Genomic DNA, 26,428 nt, shown 5'->3' with positions numbered 1-26,428 from the left:
TTTCTCGATATGCTGCAAATATTACATGGATAAAATAGCCGTTGAAAAGCAACAAGAACTTACATCCAATACGTTGTGATGACACGAACTCTCAAAAGTATGTTAATTAAACACAAGCATGAGATAAAGGTATATAGTGAAAATTACGCTTTTGCTACCAACCAACTTGTAAAACTGGCATGCTTGGGATACGTCGATTGAAACTATGGGACATACAACAACTTTATCCGGCGGAGAGATAGAGAGCAAGGAAAGTGAGGAAATATTATCAAATTCTTCCCCTAAAAGGAGAAGAGAGATTTCCAACAATAAAGAGTGAAAATTTTAATTAAATAAGCGTAACCTTAGTTAAATTTTGTTTTGTTTTAATAACAATTAATTTAAGTTTTTGCTAAGAAATCAAGTGAACTATGAATAATGAAATATAGAGTTATAATAAATAAATGGAGTAACCAAGTAACCAATAGATAATTATTTTGGAAAATAGCGAATTAATTTAAAGTGAGTGAGATATGGCAGCCACTGCTCGAATGGAAAAAGAATTGAAAATGAAGGCACAACAAGTTGCGGAAACGTCTACGTTACCATTAGAACAACTAAGGGCCCGCTGTCTTCTCAGAGGAGCAAATGGAATCAAAGGACTTGCTCGGTTAGTCACCGTAACTAATCACTGAGGACATTTAAAATTATGGATGACGACAACAGTCGCACAATCGACTTTAAAGAGTTCTCAAAAGGAGTCCGGGATTATGGAATTGAAATGACCAAGGCACATTTGCAGGAGTTGTTCAAGGAAATTGACGTAGACAGCAGCGGGACAATCGACTTTGACGAGTTTCTCCAAAAACTCAGGGTCCCATCGTAGTAATCTTTATTACAGCCACCAATGAGCAGCCACAGAAAGAACTTGATTTCCCAAGCCTTCGTAAAACTCGACAAGACGAAGGACGGTCAGATCACCGTGGACGACCTCCGCGGAGTCTACAACGTCAAAAAACACCCAAAATATCTTAATGGAGAGTGGTCGGAGGAACGATGTCTAAGGACTTTCCTTGACTCGTTTGATGCACCAAACGACAAGGATGGAGTGGTACATCAATTCCTGTCAGTATTAGGTCACCAAGGAAGAATTTGAAAACTACTACGCCGGAGTCAGTGCTTCGATTGACCACGACGCTTATTTCGATTTGATGATGAGGACGGCATGGAAGATTTAACATCACAACTAACATTAAATAAGATTGTTCAATTACTTGTAATAGTCTGAGAACTAAAACAAATTGTAAGCTCTGTAAGAATACTTTAAATCAGCTCAGGGCAATATTTAATTATTCACTTAGCTCAAACAAATTCGATTTTCTACAGATTAAGCAGACTACGTAAGCATTATTAGGACGAATATTATGATGTTGTTATATTCATAATGGTAGGAACAATTATAATAGCTATTTTGTTACAGTTAAAAACATTAAAAACTTATTTTTCTTGAGAAGAAGAGATTTTAAAATTATTTATATTAGAGTCATTTAATAGTTTTTGATGAATATAATTAACATTTTATGCTCAATGAATAAAATAAATAATTTATAAATAAAATATTTCCGCTACAAATCTTGTTATGTCTAACGATAGCGTTTCTATTAATTCATATTTATTTTAGAAAGCTATAATAAACAATGTTATTAACTCGCTAAGTGGAATTTTCTCCGATGAAGGGCTTGATCCAAATATCCTTGATAACTTGTCTCAAGTTAACGTATCAAAATATGTTTTTCAGAAATGGACTAATAAACTCCTCAATTCATCAAAAAATGGCAGAAAAGTGACTAAAAATTTAGCAAACTCAGCTCACATGGTCAAGTTAGAACCAGCTATAAGACAAGGAACCGAATTAAAGCCTCTTGTCAAATTAAATATAGTTATTTATGAACATCTAATGATAAGAATCACTTCGACGGGTCGCAAGACGAGGATTGGGCGAATGAAAGTGAAGAAGAAGACGAAGAGGAGGCGCAATTTGCATATTTGGAGGATATAAACAACGAAGAGTGTCCTCCGGATGACAAGGAGGATAGCGAACAAGTAGTAGCCCCCAGGTTTAGGAAAGGAATTGAATTCCGACGATGACGTATCCGATGAGGAGGCCCAGTCATTTCATTCAGAAAACTTGATTGTCTGTCAGTTTGAACGAGTTTGTCTGTCAGGAGTGACTGGACAGGTTTATAGAACAAAAAATCGGTGGAAGGTTAATTTGAAGGACGGAGTGATGACTCTGAATGGAAAAGACTATCTTTTTGCTAGGGCCATAGTCGAGTGTGATTGGTGATTCACTTGTTTAATGAGATATTGTTACTTTGCCTCTTCGTTTATTTGATATTATAAGTTATGGAACCATCGTTTTCCATTTAATTGATAAAATCCTGATTTGTGTTATTATTCGCAGTTACAAAAAACTTTTTACCTTGAAAAAAGAGATGAACTTTTAAAATAAAGTCACTTTAATGTCGGATAATTAATATTTTAGATAAAAATGTTCGAGTTGTTGAGAAATCAAGTGGCATCTTTACTATGAAGTGTTTTCAAGTTATAAAATAAAGTGGAATCTTTACTACGCAGTAATGGAGGATATGGAATTATTTATAGAATGAAATGATGCAATAATCACTGGTTTTTAAGGGAAAATAAGATACATTTACGCCTGTGTTTATACGTTTTTTAGTATTTGTGAATTGTGCTCAAACAAATATACTGACTTTCAAATTTCAAAACATAATCTTGAGGAAGTTTTTCTTATTGTAAAGACGTTATGATTTGTAATTTTAAGCACAAAAATAATGGTGATGTAAAAACTTGCAAAAAATCCTTTTAAAATCTTCCTTACTAATGTAAGGAGAATATATTATCTATAATCATAATTCTGTAACACATTGAACTAAAACTTTGTAAAAAGTCTACTTCACTGGTTTTAGGTAAAACGATTGTAAAGGAACTGATACAAAATAATACAATCTTGTAGAAAAGACTATCTTCTTTCTAGGGCCATAGACCAGTGTCAGTCGAAACCTCTGGCACGCTAGGACCATCTACTCTTTGTTTTCTCGCAGAAAGAGACCGGCACCTCGGATGAATTAGAAACAACTGGCTCTTTGAGCGTGTCTCAATAGCCGTTCTCAAAGTGAACAGTTTTTCAATTCTCTCTGCGGGTAGTCCCTGATTGCTTTTTGTTTCTTTGTTTATTCTACAAAATATAAAAATACAATTAAGAAACCCTGTGCAACAGCTTTTTAGAAAATTCATTCAAGCTCGAATCAATATATCATAGAGGCTTAGAGAGCTTAATTAATCTTTTTTATAGGCAATAAGCAATTAATATCGAATTAATTAAATTACAAATCTTATTGATCACTGACAAAAATATATCTACAAAGACGAAATGTTCGAAATAAAAAAGATTCATCGTGAATCCAAAACAACATCTTTTGTCTTGTTTGTTAGAGAAAGAGAGACCGATCTGTCTGAGTGTTCTTTAATATGGCTATTTCAATTATTCACCCCAAAATAAGCCATAGTAGATTTTTTCAGACAGCATAGCTACACAGGAATATAAAATTAAAACATTGGTATTATAAACAAATGAAAAATAAGTATTCGAGCTAATCTGGATTCCAAATTCCATATTCTTCAAGAAAAGTCGATAATTTATTTCCGACAAACATACCAGCAGAAATCGACGTTCCAACAACTAGAAAGACAATGAATATTCTTTTCTTGTCAATGGTTGGGTTTTTCGAAATTTTCAGAACAGGGTTCTTTTTGAAATTATCCCTATTTTTATGCATTCCAGCGATATAAATGAATTCTAATTATTTATAATCAAATCGATTTAACGAATTATATCCGATTGCTTCCTTTTTTAATTATGAGGACGCATATTTCAAAAATCCTACAAAAGTGACTAAAATTAGCATTTTCAAAGATGGTCTGAATTTTCAACAAGAGATTATTCTGATAAATATATTATTTGCTGTTTTTGATAAGTTTTTTTGACCTATTTCAGTAAAGAAAGCTAATATAATTTGTGCTTTTGATTAATTCTTTTGATTAAATTGTACAATATGATTTAAAATATTTAAAAATTAAGTTTTGTAATTTTTGCTAATTATGGAAAACCAAATATTTTAAAAGAAATAATTTTGTGTGGTATCGAATGGGTAGAGAAAGATTATCACAACTTGATAAGGTTACCAACAGTTATAATATTAATAGATCAATACAAAAAAGTTGACTTTTAAACCAGTAAAGGATAGAAATATTCGAGAATTAAATCTTGAAGTAACTTAGAATTGACAAATTGAAGGGTCGAGAAATATGGATTGCGCTCAATTCACTTTCTGCAAAAATTCAAATCGTGGAAAAACTGCAAAAAACAATCCTAACAACCTACGAGAACTGCAAAGGTAGAACACACTAAATATGCTTAGCTTACAGAACGTGAACTACTTTTTGATCAAATGACCGAAATAAAAAATTTGATTATTGGAATTAGCAGTTCAATCAAAAGTGATTACACGTTTTATGAATATCTCAGAATTTTCCAATTCTGTTGATCAAGAACGGATTCTGAATGCAACTTCCACAGAATATCGTATTAAACAAAACCAGGTTAGTTTTAGCGTGATTTTTCGAAGTTTTTTTCATCTCGTCGAAGGTTCATCCAGTTATTAGATAAGTATACGGAAATTCAGAAAGACTATCAACGGAAAACTCGAGAAGCCATTCAAAGACAGCTTGAAATAAGTTATTTTATATTTCATTCATTAAAGTGGACAAAAAACCTACAGAAGACCAGTTGGCCGAGATTTTCCTCAACGACACGACTAATTTGTTCACTCTGGATATTTCCTCCTCCCAGAAACAATTCGTTTTAACTAAGGTGGAGGAACGCCATCGAGAAATTACAAAATTGGAAAAAGAGATTTGCGAATTGAATTGCTTGATGGAAAGTTTTTCACTACAAATAGAAGAACAAGTAAAATCATCATTTGAGAAAGTAGGGAGAGATCATTGACCACATTTCGTTCAACTTGGACAGAGTGCTCGACTATGTAGACGACGGACGTCTCGACATTGAAAAAGTTGTCGAATATCATAGAAAACTAAGGGTTTAATCATCTAAAAACGCTTAGAAAAGGAAATTTCTCATTTGTTTGGTCGTTCTGCTTCTCGTCGTTATTTTTATTGTCGTGATTATTATTCAACGTAGATAACAATTTTTAATATTATTTATGCCTATTTTCCTAACTGTAGTTCTAATTAGCTCAACAAGTATAATGTTCTGTTTGGTTTAGGTTGTCCTTAGTGTTTAGACGTCTTTTGAGATTTTGGGTAAATGAAAGATAGAATGGACTATGTCAATATTATTAAATTCTTTAATTGAACTAAATTTGATATGGATCAATCTTCTATTACCTTGATGACCGATTTTCCCAATTTTGAAGAATACATAATATCTAGTATCTAATAGAGAATATCTATAGAAATCTTGCAAGGCAACTCGTTTGCTATTCGCGATGCAGCCATTGGCAAATCCTAATTGTTTTACCCTTCCACACTCTAAATCAGTTTAATAAATCTAATTTTGAACACGGATTTGAATTATCTTATCTTTGGAAATGACTTTTTGTGACTAATTTATGAAAATAAAAACAGAGAAAGACAATATATTAGAAAAATACTAACCAAAGTTATAAGAAATTTTCTTTCAATCACTCCATTCATCTCTATCAGCCCAGTCGTCATCATCATCTAGATTTGGTCAGAATAGAAAAACCAGAATTTAGGGCATCGTGACGGTTTTCGATGGCTTTTTTGAGCATAGCCGAGATCCCTCCTTCCTCAACGACGACTGGTTTGTCCTCCTCGACGACCTTAAATATATAATTCATAATTGAGTACCTTCGTCAGATTAGTCCCCTGTCTAATACTTGAAAGTAGGTCACTGCGAGCAGAAGCAGAAGAGGAAGCGGAAGAGACAGGCTTTGCTAATTTAATTTATCAAATTGTCAAAAACCTGCTACAGAAAGAGAGACTGGAGGAGGCGGTGGAGGAGGACGTGCCGCGTTTGTGGAGTCATTTGAAAGGTCTGAATTGTTAACAAACGCTCACTTCTCATTGGAGGAGGTGGAGGGACATCAACATTATTTTCAGGTTTGGGTGGAACTGACGGTGGCTGGGCTGGTGGAGCCTCAGGTGGCCTTGAAGCAGGAGATCTTGGAGCAGGGGGTTTTGAGGAGGGTATTGATGGCGGAGCAACAGGAGGAGGTTTGTTTTCAACTTTTTTCTCACCGAGAGAAGTTTCTACAGTTCAAATAAAAAAGGAACTTTTAGTCTGATTTCTAACAGCTTCCATCCCCCCATTTTTCTCAATAAAGTCATAGATGAAGTTCAAGGTTTCTGTGTCTTTAATGAGATTAGTGTTAATTCCCGCATTGTTAATTATTTCCAACAAAGCAGGATCCGCTTGAGCAAGCTTTACATTAGCAATGGTAGGATACATCAAATCCCTTGGTAGGGTCCCACCCGACATGAGAAATATGCCTATTGATGATATTCGTAACTAGTTTACTTGAAATCTTCAGGTCCACTTACCATGGAGGTAGTGATTACTTTTTTCTTGAACTTTTTTGGTTTTTTGTTTTTTGTCGTGTCTACTTTATTTGTTGGAGAAGGAATAGAAATTTCGGTAGGCAATACAGGGGATATCGTGGTTTGAGGTAATTGAGGCTTTCCTGTGTATATAAATGAAACGTAACTCTAACGATTGATCCTAGCCTTCTCTCTGAGCACTTGGTAGAAATGTTCGGCCTCGAATTTATTAGAGAAATTAAGTCCATATATTGCATTCTAAGTAAATCATAATCACGAACTTTGGACTCAAATGTATGAAATGTTGGTTTTAAAGTCAAGTAATGAAATCCCGAATACAGAGATTCTATCAATAAAATTCGATTCTTGGAACCTAAGGTACTAAAAAAAACCTGGGCAAGGGAAAATAAGTAGATTGCATAACACCGATGTATGTGATCTTTAACTGCACAGGCAATCCCAGTGTTATCATATGTCCATTTATCAAAATTTGGCTCATTAGCTTTGAAAATCTGGACAATTGCCGCACTTAAAGACTATTTGGTTCTCAATACATTCCTGACCTGTCGTCCCTTGCCAATAATTCTCAGTAGTGCGAGATTGTCGTTTTCTGTTATAAGGGATGATCCACAATTTACAAGTCGGTTTCTTGTATAAGTCGGAATGTTCATTCTTAGTTGTTGGCTGTATGCAACAAGAGATTGTGTCTTATTTCGATATTACGTTATCAATCAAATTTATGCTTAAATTACTAATTATATAACGGCTTATCATTTCCGGGTTGAAATACGCATCAAATTCGTTATAAGTAAGGCAACCACAAATATGACCTTAAAATGATTCAAATATGATTTTAAAAATATGACTTTTTTGACCTTATAATTAGAAAATATGACCTTATAATTAGAAAATATGACGTTATGGCCAGATAAATTGAGCAATCTTTTGGCCCTTTTTTGGAGGCGGGAACTAAAAATCGGGACTAAAATTTATAAATAATCAGATTTTTAGCAACAAACCTTATTTTTAAATTTCTTGGACTTTTAGTTATCTAAATTAAAATAGTCAAAAATTCAAAATTTTAAATAAAATTTTCCAAGAGGCTGGGATTTTATCCACAAGCACGTACTTCCCAGAAAAACATGGCTAATAAATCATTCACCTTACGTCAGTTCTACTGGAACTTATATATCATTTAGAATTAAAATTTATTAAAATAACACATTAAATAAGGTTTAATATTTTCATCCTTGAAGTTTCTGCCTTTCGCTAAAAGTTTATTTAGCATCGAGAAACTTCTTTCAACAGATAATGTGATTCTTATAACTTATAAGACACCAAGACACCAAAACAATCTGATCACTTCATCCACTCCCGCATTTTTAAGCTGCACTTTTTTTTATTTGTTAAATGCTGTAGTTTTCCAGGAAATAGTTTGATGAAATGACTGTTTTTCTCTTAAAAAGAGTAATTCTATCGTCTAGAATGTAACACGAGCGAGCAAAGTATCTTGCCCATGTTGATGACGGCGACCAGACAAGCTTGTCTGACTATTGTGGATCAACTCACTGGTCTTAGGCATTATTAGAGTAATCGAAAAGGCCTTATATTTTTCAAGTTCACAATTAAAAAAATTTTAACAAATATTTAATTGACAAAATAGTGATTATCGACAGTCCCAAAGTCGGACAGACGTGTCATTACTACAACTCACAGCAACAGGAAATTTCGGATGATATTCTACGGCTATAAAAACAAAAATCTACCAAAACAAGTCACAAAATTGTCATGAAGTGCAACAGATTTGACCAAAGTGCCAGTCTCCACTTGCCAAGCCTTCATAAACCCATCATCAGCAACACTGCTTAGAATATTCCCTTCCGGTTCAAAGCAGACGTAGCGAACCCAATTGTCATGTCCAGACTAGACATTACCCCTCTTACAATTCACCATGATCCAAAGACACAAACCAGAATGGGCATTCCACAGACGAACTGTTCTATCCCTCGATCCCGAAGCCACCAAACAGGCCTAAATCGTAACCAACAAATTCAAACATCCGAATTAGCCTGTGAACTACCCCAAGCCACACATTCCACAAAGTGCTCATGTCCGTACATCACCACCTGACACTCTCCCGATGTGAATTGCCAAATACGAACAGTCTAGTGGAATATAACCACACAGAGCAGTACCTTATCATCAGAACAACTGGCAATAAGACTCTCCTCTCGATTGACCCTCGCCATCCTCACCCAACCATCATGTCCTGTCATAGACCGAACACAATACCTACCAATGATTACCAATATCAACCCATTCGAAACATCCCATACTTTAACAGTCCCATCTCGTGAGGCTGATACAATATATCTCGAGGAATATGTCACTGAGGACACTGTGTGGTCGTGACCGTACAGTGTCCTCTCACATGTCCTTGACTCCAAATCCCATAGTTTTATAGTCATATCACAAGAACAAGAACCTTCAATGTGACTTATTGATATTATACTTAACACTTTCCCGTCAAAGTCAAAGGAAAGATCCAGAATCGGGCCTGTATGACCTCTAAGTGTGTACTGAAAATCCCCACTTTCAAAATCCCACACCAAAAATATTAAATTCAAATAAAATGACCATTTCCAAATATTTTTAATATATTATTTTTTAATTAAAAATATAATTTAAATAAATAAAATATAGCAGTTACTTTTATAGTTCCATCGTGGCTTGCTGATGCTATCTGATTAAACACCACGTTGAATACAACTCTGGTGACAATTCCCTGGTGGCCTGTGAGAACCAACTTGGCAGGCAACATTGGAATAAAATATTTGGAATTATTTTTCCGTTTTATGTCCCCGTTCAAGTAAACTTCATTCCTGACATTACCCACAAGCGATTCTAATTCCAAAACCTTAAAATTATGAACATTTAAAACTCTTTTTTGAAGTCTAATGACAGAAGTCCATTTATTTTTTAGCAAGTCGTCGTATTTGGTTTCATTTAAAGAACTTTCTTCCTGCCAATGTGAGTTAGGTTGACCAACTATATTGGCTTCTGCCACAAATTCTTGATAGGAATTTTGAAAGCCGGCGGTTTTGAGATATGCAGCAATAGCTGTGTTTCTATGGAAATTTGTAACTACTAAAAATACAAGTCTTGAGTCTGTTTTGAAGAAAGAACCATTAAAAAAAGTTATCTAATCGCAATTAACTTGCTTTCTCAGTGAAATTCGGGTAAAGTTTAGTAAATTATACGGGAATCTGCACACAATATGCAATCTATTCAAATTAATTTATTTTATTTTAAATATTAAAAACTTAATTAATAAAGTTAATAAATAAGTGATTAAACGAGTGTTCAGAAACTTATTTTATTATTGAAATTATACTAATCCGTAATTTAAATGCTTAAACTTTTTTTTTGTCGAACAACACAATTAAACAAGAAAGAAATTAAAGATAGCTAAGTTAATTAAAGGCCTCACGAGACACCTAGCCAGCCTCGCGAATGGCGAAGCCGTTCCCTCGGATCACAGCAATCGACAGACGTTCCAGGAGCCAAGAAAACTCTCTTGGATCGTGACTAGTCCTTGAAATCCTTCGACCGAGCGAGCGAAGGAAGCGGAGTGTCTTGGGGCCAAACTGTACCCTAAGTTTGAAAAGAAAACATTCTCCACTTATGATGAAAGAATGATTTACAAACTGAGTATTAAAAAATGGAACAAACCCCGACTTTATTCTTGTCATTTAGTTTAGTGGCAGAAATACAGCGATACAAATAAAAAAAGGAACAGTATATTAGTTAACCTATATATTAGTTAACCTATATTTAAGGTCACAAATAATGTGGTTTAGGTAATCAATCAACCAATTTTGACTAATTTGTCTTTTAATTTTTTGTGTTATAAAATCAACTTCTTTTATAAATCACTTGTTAAGCCAAATTTTCAAAAATTAAGTCATTAAAATAAATTGGATATTTGAAAAAAGTAAATGAACAAAATCTTAAATTTTTAGGCTAAAAACATTTAAAAATAATTTGAAATTATGTTTCCATAACACCAACATGAAGTCGAATCCTCACATCATTTACGACAATAAAAACATAGTCAAATGTGCCAGCAAGCAATTGAATGATATAAAATTCCAATTTACCAAAAACCGAAAGAATTTAAAGCCTAACACAGCATTCAACCAGTAAACAAAGTATTCCAAATTGAATTGTAGTTTCCATACCATAGTGGAAATAATACAAAATTTTAAAAAATCAGTCCCGATCTTTGAATTCTACGACAAATTGGTCGAGATCTGCGAGTTTCTTCGACCTATTAAAGTATAAAAATTTTAAAAATGTCATAAGAAATACGATTTAATCATTTCGACTTGTCTTTTACATTATTTTGACATTTCTCTCAACAACCCTGATCAAATCCTTGGAGATTCTTTGGTTATGTCAAATGAACAAGACTCCTTTCATTATTTTGTTATTTTTTTATGATCATCTCGTCTTTCTAGACTCGTTTCCTTATTTATTACATTCAATGCCGATTGGAAATGTCTAAAGTTGAGGACCCAGACTTGATGAATCCGATGTCCTTGATCGTTCTTAAAAAATGTTTACAGCATTTGGACTCGACGATTCAAAAAATTCACGGTCGTGAAGGATACCAAGACATTTCATACAACTGTGTATTTTAGGCATTTTTAATTCTGTTTAGGCTGTACACTGACTTATAATATTTGCAAAACTTTGATGTCTTCGGGTCGTTCTAAAATGGTAGAAATCAGTATTTGATTTTCAGGCCCTTCCCTTTCTAATTCACACGATGGAAATTTTGGAGGACCAAGAAACATTGCTGAGGGGAATCGACTTTCTATATTGGAAGGCTACAATAAATTTTCTTCTGTCTCAGTGTTATATTGACTTACATATTGAAAATATGATTGAGGCACAGTTCAATTTAAAATACATTTAGAAACAAGTGCGGAAAACTTTTGAACTGTCCAATCAGCTTTTGAACTTATACAAAATAAGTTCAACTCCACTTACAGAGGAAATTCAGATTATATTTAAAAAATCGTTTTTTATTGTAATTCTTCGTCGATCATAATTTAAGACCAACACGATGTTCTTTCGTCATCTGGTATTTGAGTCCAGAAAAAAGGGACGGGGATATTTAAAACCAAAAACAAATGTTAACTACAAAGACACTGCAAATGTAATATAAATGTAACAAGTCTCGAATAGATATGGCCGTCAAACAAGACCGAAAGATTACTTAATGAAATGTTTGATGGTCCCTCCGCACAGTTCATGGCCATTATTGAGTCTCTGGTATTAAGAAGACGCCGATTACTGGAAACAGGACCTCTAGGAACGGAATTTGAAACCGACATTTTAGAGGTCACAAATGAATTATTCGAAGCTTCAAAATACTTGCTATTTGGTATATTCTACGAAACTTCCTTTATTGCAGGCTCTTATTCAAAAACTAATAATTCTCCAATGAAATGCATCGTTGAGAATACCTCTATCCTGGAGCACGCATTCGAAGGTAAATTACGGATTGGGAATATCTTGATTAGGTGAGAATATTATTACTTTGGATGCCGTATTTGAACTTGCTAAAGTTGCGTATAACCTAGAAAATTTTAAATATTTTGAAGATCTCAATCAAGTGATCAAAGCAAATATGAATGTTATATTATTAAAAGTGTATTTATAGGAATCAGAACAAAAACTTGATTACATTTATCATGTGATGAATATTTTGTCTGTCATGAAAACACTCAAGAGTTCAGCCTTTAATCAACGGCAGATTGAAGGTAAAATCAATCAAAAATATTTTAAACAGAAAAATATAAAATTTTTCAAGCTGGGTTGGAATCCATAGCATATTTGATTAATACAAAAGTATATATGACATTGTCAAAAATGATAGATTCGCGAATACATTGATCTTACGGAAGATTCGACGGCTGTGATTTGTGAACATATTCTAACTGAGGTTAAGCGATTTCAAAAAGATTTTCGTAGCAAACAAAATGAATCTCTACTCAGTAACATAATTGAGGTTGTCTTTTTTATTAGTTATTTTAGCTTTCCCCCACTTTTGGCTTATTGGAATCAATTTTCGACAATTCAAATATTTGGAAAAATCATTTTCTAATATACTATGAGATATGCGTCCGGTATTATACATTAATAGTTTGCCCTTCAAAAAGAACTATGCTGGTTTCAGGTTATATTGTATTTATAATATAAAGACGAAATTCTTTATTTTGAAAATTGTATACAAGTTTCTAATTTAATTCTTTCTGCACTAAAAACAATTAATGAAAAGAGAAAAACATGTTCAATTTGTTTACAAACGGCATTCAGCGTAATCAATATCACAAAAATTTGATAGAATGATTCTTCAGACCAAAGCAGTACGGTGGATTCAAATAAAACAGAAAATGATTCCATTTTTCTGTCTGAGCTACATTCTGAGTTAATTTTATACTACGCTGAAGTAAATTTGATAATTGATGGTTAATATAATTTTTACATCTAGATTTTAAAAACAAACCTAAAAACATTCTTAGTTGTCAAATAGAAACTTCATTGGCAAATTTAAAATGCAATAAATATTATGAACACTACCAGCTTTATAAAATTGCCAGATTGTTAAAAAATAAATCAGAAATTAATGAAATCAATTTGAACGTTGATTCTGAATAATTGAGTTTTATAGAAAGCAATTTCAATGTTGAGGAAAAACTCGACATTCTTTACTCCTCCAATAGATCCTCCTCAGAACTACATTTTGAAAGAACCCGACGTTATTCTAGTGAGCGAAAATGAAATCTGGATTTCCGTCAATAAAACACATTTCATTAAAGATGTATAATTATCTATAGAATTTGTTTCTAGGCTTTTTATCTTCGATTGTTTGGGAAGCGAGTTTCTGGAAAAAACAATCGGGTATTTCTAAGTGACTACGATCTAAACGGCTGCGAACAATTTTTAACAAAGATCGGTCCTCAAGTGATTAAAATTAAAAATTTAAAACCGGGACTGATGTATGCATTTGCAGTTGGAGCATTTGATAAAAATGGAAATTTAATTAATGGTAAGTTGGGGGCACAAACTAAAGAAATATGCGCGTCATACAAAAATTTATGTTTCCCCTTGTGGAGTTATATTTCTAAAGTAACAACTAGTTTAATATAACTAACAGATTTCATATGAACTATCATTTTACAACATTACAAACATATCCACTCTTCATGTTGTTAATTTTTTTACATCTTCTGAAGAATACAAGTAGATTTATTATTTTTATTTTTGAGACTGAACTTTGAGTTCATTAAAAATTTCAGTTCTTTTTCTTTAAAAATGTTTCTCACAAATTTCTTAATATTGTCCGAAATTCAAGAACAAAAAACAAAAATAAACATGTCAGCGATTCGTACCAACTCTATATTTCTGGACAAATATGTATTTAAAATAAATATCATCTTAGTATAAAAAATTAAAATACGGAGTACTTTTGCAATCTGTATTGAACCTTGCGATATTTATGGAAGATATTAAGACAGTGGTAGAAGTAATTGCAAAAATATACGCAAATTATTCAATTTTTATATACAAATCAATCTATGATAAAAAAGTTGTTGAGGTTAGTTTTAAAGTGGGTTATGCTTCATAGGATTTAATAAAAGTCATAGTCGTCATTGGAGAATTACCTAAAAAATCTTTAACCGCAAAAATTCTGAATAATAATTTTGCCCGAATAATATCTGGAACTGCTCTTTACGTTATTAAAGTTGCTTAATTCTTATTAGCCTGTTTTAGAATTTGATCATACTTGGAAATAAAGACATTCGAAATTATATTTACCAAACAACGAGGGCAATAATATCATCATTCAGTGACGTTCATTGTAAAAAAGGGGATGCCAAAGAAAATCATTACTTAAGCAATATTAACCATGTCCTGGCAATGAGTATAAACGACAAAAACGCCAGAAAACAAAGTAAGCATTTTATATACAACAGTGACTTCAATTGAGAAACAACTGAGTGGAACTGAAGATATCCCTACCATTTTTGCGAGAATAATAAGTTATCCTATAAAGACAGTTTCTCGTGAAAGTAGACACTTAAACACTTAATATTAGTACATTTATTTAAAAAGAACTCCCAATATCTGGAAATTGTATGCAAATGTCTAGAAAAAGCATTTTTTGAAAGAGAATATAAAATTTTACTCGATATGGTAAATGACACCACCGTATATATAAATCGGTTGTTATTTAGCATTCTAATATGAGAATAGACGATTTGTTAAAAAGGAAGTGGCACAACAGGTTAATTATAAAACAGAAATAATTTACTAGGATAAAATAAAAGACAGGACTACAAGTAAAATACAGGAAATGGTTTTTATTACTGCTTATATTTATAGATCAAAAACGACGAAGGAAGTAAATTCACCAACGTTTGTTATTATATAATCATTGCAGGCTGCGAAAGGATATAGAAAGGCTTTTTCTGCAAATTCGACAAGGAAACAAAACAGATTCATCATTAGAAAACGAATCGAATTCGAGAAGCCTTGGAAAATAAAAGTATGAAATATTTTGATAAAATTTCAGTTTTATTTTTACATGGGGACAGCAATAATTGAAACGTTATTAAACAAATATTCTAGACATGTCCGAACTAAAAATAGGCATAGTTGACTATAACAAATTTAGAAAAATATTATTGGAAAATGAATTTTGTTCATTTGAATCAAGTTACGTCCTTTCAGAACGTCCTAATTTGATGAATGAATACGATGAAAAGATTGAGGAGACAAAAATATTGAAAGACTCCGAAAAAATTAATTCAACACTGAATAAAGCTTTTACGGCTCTAAGGAAAAGCATTGTATAATGAGACTATATTTTTTTAGGTTTTGGCAGAACGATGGGATCACCCGATAATCTTACGAAACAATGCCAAAAAAATCTACAACTTATTACAAAAAGTCGAAATAAACTTCATAGAACTAACCGGCATGGTATTCTATAATTCAATCATCACTTCACTGTCGATTATTTGCAATTTATTAATGGACATGCAATTGATGACCCGAAACCTGAATAATGTTAGTAATTATTTTTTGTACATCTAGGAATATTATTCGGACGTTATTACTACTGAAAGTTTAGTTCACACTATAAATAACAGCAATTTTGAAGATATGCAAACTTTGAATAATTTATGGATTAAAAAATTTGTTCTAAAAGTAATTGGTCTTGCCTACAATTGCAAAAAATATGAAACGACTATTTTGTTATGCCTTAAGTTGTGTGCTTATTTCAAGTTTGTTTCGTTCTTGATATTTAGCGACCGAACATGGCTTGTTGGACTCCCTCTAACACTGCATTGCACAGAAATTTTGATAACCAAAGAAAGTATGAGTCTATTTACTTATTCAAAGTTATTTCAACTACCAAACTAAACCATTTATATACAAAATATTTTACCGAAAGCATAAAAAACGCAATTCAAAAAATAACACCCAACCGATCACCAATTGGACTTAGAGATGAAGCCAAGCAAATATTTTCTTGCTATTTGATCAGTGAAAAAGGAGGTAACTATTCATCATATTTTTCAAACAGTGGAATCACAGTCACCAAGCATGAATATCGGGCTAATAAGAGTGAACCCGGCTCTGAATGTTGATAAAAATCAAGTGGAAACAAAATACAACGCTGCTATTGGTTTGTAGTAAGTGAAAACTGACGTTTAGACGAATCACTAAAAACAAAGAACTGGAAAAATATTAGTCAGTGTTTTGCCGAGCTTGGAATCTTGCATCAAAAAACAGACTGCATAAAGTCAACATATTTATATTTACTCTAGCAGAAAGTCTTATATAAGCTGGGTCGCCGGAATATTTACTACATGTTACCGAAAGAGTATAAATGATGCTGAAAATATTGCTCAAAAGGTCGAAGAACTTTCAACAATTGGAATTTTAAATAAAACTTCAGGGGACTTATATGAATACCTTCTGGCTGCCCGAATGGCAATCTATATATCTTTGTTTAAATATTGCTTAATATATAGATACGTATACAACAAAAATGTAAATAGACAGATCGTTTATGGACTCATTGCAACTAACGTCATTAAAGTAGTCATAAATAAAACTAACCAAAGTCTCTATTGGCTGAGTCTGGGCAATATCCACATGATGACATGGATTATGCATTGATAGAAATTGGATGTCAGACATATGTGAATCTATTCGGATTTGAATTCGATTATAATTATCTTGATTTGGATCTTGAATCACTGGTAACTAGTGTATTTTGGCTTTCCAACTTGTTTTATTCTTACGGATTCTACACTAAAGTGAATACTTCGTTATATTTTTTTATTAGGTGTTGCCATTGTTGACATTGTTGAGTTTATTTTATAATAATATCGAACAAAAGGCGGAATTTGTGATAAAAATTCGAATATTAAGGTCTAAATCACTACTAAAACTTGGATTGATGGACGAAGCGATCACTGTTTTTAGATGGATTATCGACGACTACATGTGGTCGGAATTGGCGACCGAACCAATTCCTCAATATAATAAATTTATCAATGCTCGTCCACTAAGCGAAGAGTCAAATTTAAAGGTTTTTTGTTGTGCTAATTTTTGAGATTTTGGAATATCTGATGAATACCAAACTAATAGAAAAGCATATAAACGAATTCAAAACTCCTACGAATTATTCGATATATCTTCTTTACTCAATGATCTTCATAAAATTGGCATCAGCGATCGAAGGAATTCCTACACATTTTGGAGATGACGAAATTAATACAAAATACAAGGAAACTATTCACGGAAATATAGGCAAATGATAATACATTTTTAAGCTGCAGATCAGACAATTGAAACCAATTATACAAGATTGGTAACTTTCTTGAATAACGAAATTCCGCTGAGCGATGTAAAGTATTTGGTGCTTCAGAAATGTAATACAATTTTAACGGAAGCTATAAAATCAATAATAACATCAAGCATATCTCAACTAAGTCTGTGAAAAGTAAAAAGTTAATTTAGATTCAATCGAAATTGAAATATATTTCCAACTTCGTCTTGTTCTTGGAGAATTACATCGAGAAACTTGTTCCAATGAACACAGCATCAAAATTTTTAAGGAAAACATGACCATAATGAGCTACAAAGATTTCAATCATATTTTCACTAAGTATTCCTAAAATTAAAAATCTCAGGTTTAACAAAAAAGAAGGATTGAAAGGAAACTCAAAAATGTTAATTAATTCATTTGATTTTAGAAGTGAAAAATTTGACGAACAATGTCGAGTTTCCTTCGAGGTTTGGAGAGAAAACACATTTGCATTACTATATTCTGTTCAGGAAGAAATTGGATACGGCCCGATAATTGGTTTGGAATAGTCAATAATTATAGAAATCGTCACTCCGTGGATAACTTTCATCGATGGCATCATTGACATTTTTAAGAAGAGAAATGACTCACATGGATTCTGCGAACTGCTTTTGCTGAAGTGTCGATTTCAGGAGAAAGCCCGGCTTGGAATCAAAAACATTCTTTTAGAACTCCAGGCATTTTTTCCTAATTATTAAAGGAATGGATTGATAATATTGAGCCCGGGTTTAATTATTCCGCCACGTTTTGTGAAATTTTGGCTGCTTTCACTTGTTTAAATTCTGATCACAACTTGACATTCCTGGACCATTTCTCACTTCTAATGATCGATTCTATTCTCGTAAAAATAGAAAATGCGATTTTAATTATCGTATGGGTCATTAAAGTATTTCTAGTATTCGTTATATGAGGGAGACTCTATATACAGTTCCTTTGTGATGCCATTAATCAAACTGAAATTTAGGACAAACTGTCTAAAATTGAGAAAGACGATTATTTTTCCCGAAGAGAAGTCACTTTTATATAATTGACATTTTTATAGTGCACAAGAAATAAAAAATAGTCTAATCACAATACAAAAAAACTTGTTTCAACTTCTAGATGATTTAAAAATTATCGAAAATTCTGATTTTTTGTTACAAGCTGAATTTCATCTAGAAATTGGTAATCATCATAATAAATTGGTAGGATATGTCCAATCCTTGATGTACTGCCATGGATGTATCTCCAATCATAATATTGAGCACATGACTATTGGAATTTCCCAATATTTTAAATGCGGGATGAATTTAAAGTATCGAGTTCTTTTACTATCTAGGTACCTTAAAAAGTTGATCTTAACTTTCGTGGCTTCGTGTGCAAGCGAAAGAGAAGGGGCCAATACGGTTGTTCTTTGTTGAATTATTAGAAGGAAGAGGATGGCCTAAGAATAGTTCCAATCGACTGCTCTAATGTTAAATTACAGGCATGGAATGGATTACAAATGGTGAGTCTGATCAGCTCTGCAGATAATGCAATAAATGAAACTAGAAATTTTTCAAATAAAATGGAAAAGGCAGTAGAATTATTCGTAGAAAAGAAAATTTTTTCGAGTTCCTTATAAATATGCTAAAATAGCACAAAAAATGGATGTCAAAAACATAAATCCGACTTTTTTCCACGTATTGAAAAAAACCGAAATATACTCTCGAAAATCCGAAAATGAAAACTATCACGGTACAGTAGGTAACTATAAAATAGACATTTTTGCTCAATACCAGCAAATGAGTAACAATCATTTAAATTTCATAATCAAACATTTTGAGAACAAGATGGATCCTCCAACAACTGGAAAACATGAAAATCTATCTCCAATCACACCCTACTCTTCATCAAAATTGAGTCACAGACTTTTCTTTCTACACTCCTTTCTAGCATGCATTGACAAAAGTATTGCTGTCTCAATTATCAATAGACTATTCTGACATGGTAGAAAATCTGAAAGCACATATTTTTCTACCAGTAATGTCTGCTAGTCGAATAAGTTATTTATTGTATGGCAGCTTTTAGAACCGGGGTTTATTGTGCAGTGGTACGAACCCACTATTATTGGGACAAAATTTCTCGATGAAAAATTTGACCAGGATAGAATTGTAATGTTTTCGGCAATCCTTACTCCGAGTAAAATAACAAAAAAGAAAACCACAAGAAGTCCAGTAATTACAATTCGCCGCTTGACAACAACTTGTCAAATGCGTCAGTCAATGAAAGCAGGGTAAAACTATCACAACAATGTCAGAATGAACTTGCTTAAGACGGTTTATGGTGAAAATTTTAACAAACTGCAATCTTTACTTGAAATAAAGCAACCTGCAGGGAAAAAATGGAAGACATTAGTGGGAAAACAACTTGAGGCAATTTGTCGCTCGACCGTTATAAGTACGCTCTTACTTTTAGAATCAATTTCAAAAATACTTTTTTATGAATCAAGATTTGGTGTTGATCGACAATATGAATCTGATGGAAAATTTTGTAATGTTCATTAATTAAATCAAATAGAACTCGATTCCCTTAAGAATGATAAAAGACGGTGATAAATTATTTTCCAAAAGTCCCGAAAATTATTATGATGATAAAGAGGTGATTTCCTGGCTGCTTAAAAAAGATAAATAAATCATTGTAATCTCTAACATTTTATTAATAAAGTAATTAAATGTCATTAATACTACAAAATCAAGCGTAAATTGTATTAAATAAAAATAAAGCAATTCGTTGCGAGAACCCTGTAAAATTGCTCGGTTTATTCTGGCCACTTCGTTATTATATTCATAGTAGGGGCATGACAGTAATTATGTATGCTTCCGCATTTTTATGTTCGAAATAGTTTTAGGTGATTCCCAAAAATATTTTTAGTTCAATTAATTTGTATCACTCAATCAATATAGCCTTTTTCGCAGAGCCATAGTATTTTATAGTTCCGCATAGGTAGGACACACACTTTATTTTAAGAAAGGAGTTTTATTTTTAGTTAATCTTAGGTAAAACCGTGGTCTGATCCTTACTTGTTTTTTTTCTTGTGTGGGTCCAAGATAGACAATTCAGTTTCGCAGTGACTAAATTAAAACCAATTTTTACTCCAATTTAATAAAAGTGAAGGAAAATGTCCCGATGGGACTAACTCTCCCTTTAAAGAAAGAAAGTTAATGATTTTGAATGCCACCTGTGTCGACGCGTTTTCTGTGACTGTTAACAAAAGACAGTCAGCAAACCGGCGGTTTCCGCCAGTGTTCAGGCTACAAAATATGCGTGGATTTCGGACGCTCTCGAGTTTTTACGCCCCTTCTTCAAAACCTCTAAAATCTACGGAAAGGCTGCGACTCAACTTTCTCCTGACATTGGTTAAAAAATTTTAACGAAAACTAACGATCGGAGGAATAGTAGCTGGCTTTCCAAGCGAATCTTGATTGCTGTGCTGCGGAAACTGCTACTTAATCGCGGCGCGGCTTCGTTGAGCTGACCCTTGGCCTCTCGAATATCCTTTTTGTTTCTTAGTTGATTTATTTATTTAGCTCCTGCTTCCTGATTGATTCATTTCATTTTTCAGACAATAAAAAATAGACGAAAATTATTTCAAAGTGCCGGTGTATTAGATGGCCTGACAGTTCCATCAGACGATTGACAACGAGACTATATGGTAAAGATGTGAAGTCTCTTTAGGATATTTATTTAGCCTTTCAATCTTCGTCCCCAGCCGACGAAGAAAAGAAAACGATTCAGGGTCAATGATTCCGTACATCTCAACAGCTATTGGTGCAAATGTATGATTTCTAGCCATGAACAAGTATTTCTTTGTGATTTCTGGCCAGGGACAAGTTTTGTAAAACCGGACTCAGCAACTGCCGAGAACAGATTATGTGCTGAGAATTTGTCGGAGCTTGTTACGTCCCAGATGAGGCCTTTCCTGTGATCGAAGGGAAATGTTGTCCTGCCATCTGGCGCTTTCCATATCCGAGTGGCAAGAAAAACGGCCTGCGCTGCGATTCATTTCATGCTTAAAAAAATTTAATAAAATAATTAAATGTTGTTTTTTAATAATGGAAAACTATTATTTCATAAACCACTTGTTGTTGTACATGTTTTACGGTTAAATTATAGACAATGGACGACAGTCTTGAATTTGAGGTGGACAAAATTTTAGACCGAGTCCAACATGGCGGGGTTTATTATTATCTCATCAAATGGAAAGATTTTAACAAGTTAATTTTTACATCATTTTAGAGAAACTTGGGAACCAGAAAACAATTTATTTTGTCCAGAATTGATTTCCAAATATGAATCAAAATTTTTAAAACAAGATCTCTCCTCTCGATTAGTGGCAGGCCATAAGATTGAGACTATATTGGCTATGACTAAAGCAGATGAAAAGCTCTGGTTTGTCGTGAAATGGTATTTAATTATGTTTATTGCTTTTAGGGAGCACTCTATCGAGGTTGATTTCGTTCTAGCTTCCCAGGTATCCTTGGAGTACCCTGAACTCGTTATTAAATTTTATGAATCATATTTATAACATTTGTATATATGGTTTAATTTTTACTGACTAATAAATTTGCGAAATGATATGTAATTAAGACTCAATTAGGATGCATGTATTTTAGTTAGATATTTTGTTGCTGATATTTATGTTGGACCTCAATGGTTTGATTGACATGCACTAAAAATAATTGGCGTTTTATAAAATCTATCCATTAACTTTTCCTGTATTGTACAATAAAAGTAAACTTAATGTTCATAATCACCTATTTATGTCAACTCATGTTATTCCTGTCGTTAACGTTTAATTTGATTTAATATTGTAAGAAACTGATTGTTAGGTATGTTAAAATTGACTAAGCAGGGCTCAGTTCGATATATTTTCAAATACAAAGGTAATTTTGTTATACAGTTATATAAAGAAGTTTTGATGAGAAAGAAACCGTGACTCTATAATTACTTTCTATATCAAAAGATATTTTTTGAGAAACTCACAAAATTTTCATCCAGTCTTTTTAAGTTTTAAGAATTAAAAAGACCGTTTTTATTAAAGGAATTTATAGTATAACACTTTAAAGTCACCAATGAGACGGATGTGATAGGAAAATAGCTTAAGTCCTGTAAATTATTTTTTGTAAAAGAATAAATATTTTAAAGATATATTCACAAAATTAGTCTAATCATAAATTTTTTTATTAAAAATTGTAAAAAAACGTAAATCAAACTTGGCTGAAAAAATTATCATTTGCTCTACAAAATAAAAAAATGGAAATCTAAGTGATTAAAGAAAAAAACTAATCTAGTGTCTATGTTATCAAAATTATTTAAAAATGCAAAAGCTAAAATATATAATCAATATTTGGAATCGGAAAAAAATTCAGATAATATATAGTACAATTCACTTTTTAAAAAATGGTGAATAATAAAATTAAAAACACCAGGAATTTGATAACCAATTTCAACAATTTTCGTCTATGCACAACTTTTCAAAAAAGATTACTCAAAAAGAATCACAAATATGATAGTGTATTTTACAAATCAACTACAAATTGTGCTCACGCAAAAACTAATAACGGCAATAACCATTAATTTCTTCACTAACAATCGATATCTAAAACAAAACGTTAATAGCAAATAAGCCCTATCCCACTTGATAGTTCACAAGTCAATTTAAATAAAGATTAAGCAAAAAATCAGTTATGAGGATGGAACAAAACAGTACATGTGCAATCATTGTTTTTATACACCCCGACCAGTCGATCACTTAGTTCAAACATGTGAGATCGCAGTGAGATCACGACAAACTGGGCATTTGACGTCCATTTCTAAAAATAATAAATCAATCAGACTTTAATATAATGTGCAATAATGGACACGTTCCGATAGTCCAAGGCAGCGTCAATTTCATCCATTACATACAAAGGGGATGGCTTATAGTGATGAAGTGCAAACACCAGAGCCAGACTGCTCATTGTCTTCTCTCCTCCGCTCAAATTTGATATATTTTTCCACGTCTTCCTTGGTGGTCGCACACTGTCAGATATACTCCCACGACAGTTCACCTGAAAATGACTCCCTCAGAGAATGGATTGAGTGAATCCACCAACTCCAACTCGGCGTCCCCGCCCAATGTGATCATTTGGTACATCTCTTTTAGTTTAAGGGAAATTTCTTCAAATCCAGCAGTGAACTCCTTCAACCTCAACTTTTTGGTTTTTTCCAAGTAACCGTGCTGTTGGTCCCGGACTTTGGTAATCCTCTCCATCACATCCACTTGTCGCAAATATTGCTCCTCCTCACAAATATACCCAAATTCACACCTTTTCCTTGTAATCCTCAATGGCTGCCATGTTCGGATTCAAGGTCTTTTGCTCCTTTTCTATCTCCTTTATTTTCGAGTCCAACTTCCCGACCACCATTCCTTCCAAATCCTCGTCAGACAATTGGGGCATCTCTGCCGTGACTCCGTCCACTTCTTTCAATGTAAGTTTATCGCGCTAAATATATAATCAAAACAAATGAGTACTTGTTGGGTCCAATGCTCACTTTCTCCATACAGTCTTTTAACTGGTGACTGATCATTTCAAATTTCTCATCCAATGCTATTTTCGACCGGCGAAGGTCTTGTTCCTCAGAACGCATTCCATCTATTTCCGACTCGAGTGACTTGAGAGTATTTCCCAAACTGACTGCATTTTCCTGAAATAGTCAATCTGAACATACAGTCGCCTCCTTGTTCGACATGATCAATTCCGATGCCTGCGAGTCAATGTCGCTGATTTCCTTCTGAATCTGTTCCAATCGTTCCTCCAACTTAGTCCTCTCAGCCTCCAGACTGCCCATTCTTTCCGAAGACTTGTTGTAATGCCTGCCAGTCATTCGAATCAGCCAAACATGTCATATCGACGAAGTTCTACTGAAAGACGACCAATTTCGGAGTTGACTGAATTCAATTTGGTGGTGGCTTCATCAAGGCATTTCTGAGCTTCCACGAATCGTGTTCCTCTGGCCTCGCTCAGTTCAGCGTACAACTTCTCCACCACCGACTTTTGCTTGTCTGCCAAACCCTTAGTCGAGTCCCTTTCTAATCGACACTGCTGCAGGCGCTTCTCATATTGGCCCACAGCCTTGGTGTCGACGATCACCTGAGATGCTTTCTTTTTTAGTCCTTCCAACTTTTTTTGACATAAAGACATGTTCTCTTCACAACCCTTAAAATCAAACATCCACGACAACTCGAATCTCCAATTTAAGTCTTTCCAACACGTGTTCAGTTCTTCTCTTATCGGTCCCCAGTCTATCCAAACTATCCGAAATAGTCTGTCTTTGAACTTCCAGATCTCCCATCTCCTTCATCAACTAAGAATTGTCATTTTATATCATACAGTCTCCAGTTTCTGCTCGGAAATCAACAATGTACTCGAATTGACTCCTTTTTGGTAGTCAACCGACGATAATCCCATTTTGTTACTCAATCTTCTATTTCCACCACCACTCAATGTTCCTATATCGATTAAGAGACACAATCTACCAGATGTTTCTATTAGTTGTCCATCCAGGGTCACTACCCGGTAACGAACACTTCCGAATGCCACGGAAGATGCCTTGTCGATGTTATCTGTCACCAACGTGTTTCCAATTGCAAAGAAAAAGGCGACGGAGAACCGTTCTTCTGTTGGTGTAATCAGGTCAAACAGCCTCTGCGACCCTTCCGGCCTAAATACAATGATTGGCCACAAAACTACACTTTCACTCTCTTTGAACTCTCAGCCTTTAATTTGCTTATAATCTCCAAGGCCACAAAAGTCGCCGATCCAAGATTCCGTGATTTTAACAACTGAATTGCCCTTTCTGCGGTGTCGAGATCCTCAACGAGAATATTATCCAGTCTTGAACAGGCCGTGGATATAGCCACATCATATTTTGTGTCAATGACCCCCAAATCTCCCTAAACATATTCGTCCGTCAATACAAATCGTCCAATCACTCCTTTCAGCGTCCCGTTCTTCTTTTCTTCCATCAAAGTCTTCATTATCGCCCCCTTGCTCTTGTTTGCCGACGAATGTGACCTCATCTCTTCCACATTTTCTCTCGTGTTGGCAATCTTGGAATTACTCACAAATATACCTTTTTCCCAATCGAGTCCACCTTTGAGGTTGTTTCCTTTAGCGATTTCTTCATAGATTCGATTTCAGTCGTGATTTGTGGCAGCTTTTCAAGATTTTCGGAATAAAGACTACAATAAACAATCCATCTACGTTTTTTTGGAAATCAGTGACTCTTTGAACTCATTGAGTTGAGCCTGGATTGACTCGACTTTATTTTCTGCCGAGTCAGTCTCACTTTTGTAAAAATTAAATTCTGATTCGGCAATTTCAAACTAACATTAGCCAGTATAGTACATTGTGCTTGGCCTTGTCAGCCTTGCTCTCCAATTCACTCATAGTCTGCTCCTGTCGTTGAATTTTGATTTGAATTGGCTGGCAATTAATACTTGAATTAAACTTTGGTTATCGTTTTGAGTGTTTCGAGTACTGCTTGAAAGTTTTTGTTGTGTTTTTCGTAATTTTCGTTCAGTTTTACAACGTGACTGTTCAATTCCTGCTGCTTTTCTTTTATTTGGGGGATTTTCCTGAGACATTCATCGATCTATGAATAAAGATTGACTCGTTAAGGTAAACTGATGTTTTCTCTGCTTCAACAGAGTCTTTAACATTCTTCAAATTGCTTTTGCATATTTTCTGGTCTTCTCTGACACGAATGTCCAAATATTCCAGTTTTTTGAACTTTTGTCTCGCGTCTTCGCCAATTTTGTTT

At 33.6% G+C, this 26,428-nt stretch overlaps 1 protein-coding gene and 1 pseudogene across 1 annotated transcript; both read right to left on the bottom strand.

The window, feature by feature from the left end:
* Nucleotides 1-8,696: 8,696 nt before the first annotated feature.
* LOC118761298 (lissencephaly-1 homolog B-like) lies at nt 8,697-10,889 on the bottom strand. Its single transcript, XM_036499087.1, has 4 exons — nt 10,806-10,889; nt 9,453-9,562; nt 8,841-9,237; nt 8,697-8,810 (listed from the first exon to the last, which is right to left on the bottom strand). Exons 1-4 carry the CDS (start codon nt 10,887-10,889, stop codon nt 8,697-8,699), a joined length of 705 nt encoding a protein of 234 aa, XP_036354980.1.
* A 14,101-nt stretch (nt 10,890-24,990) lies between these two features.
* On the bottom strand, nt 24,991-26,416 carry LOC115229055 (annotated as a pseudogene).
* Nucleotides 26,417-26,428: the final 12 nt, after the last annotated feature.

The sequence above is a fragment of the Octopus sinensis genome, unplaced genomic scaffold (assembly GCF_006345805.1).
Source record: "Octopus sinensis unplaced genomic scaffold, ASM634580v1 Contig11667, whole genome shotgun sequence".
NCBI classification, from domain to species: Eukaryota; Metazoa; Mollusca; class Cephalopoda; order Octopoda; family Octopodidae; genus Octopus; species Octopus sinensis.
This window is presented reverse-complemented; position numbering and strand designations above follow the sequence as displayed.

Excerpts from the sequence above, each read along its gene's own strand:
- LOC118761298 (XM_036499087.1), bottom strand. The coding sequence starts at position 10,889 with ATGGTATGGAAACTACAATTCAATTTGGAATACTTTGTTTACTGGTTG. Across the intron at positions 9,238-9,452 it reads ATTCCAATGTTGCCTGCCAA|TGGGGATTTTCAGTACACAC; the intron begins GTTGGTTCTCAC and ends GGATTTTGAAAG. Across the intron at positions 8,811-8,840 it reads CCAGTTGTTCTGATGATAAG|ACTGTTCGTATTTGGCAATT; the intron begins GTACTGCTCTGT and ends ATATTCCACTAG.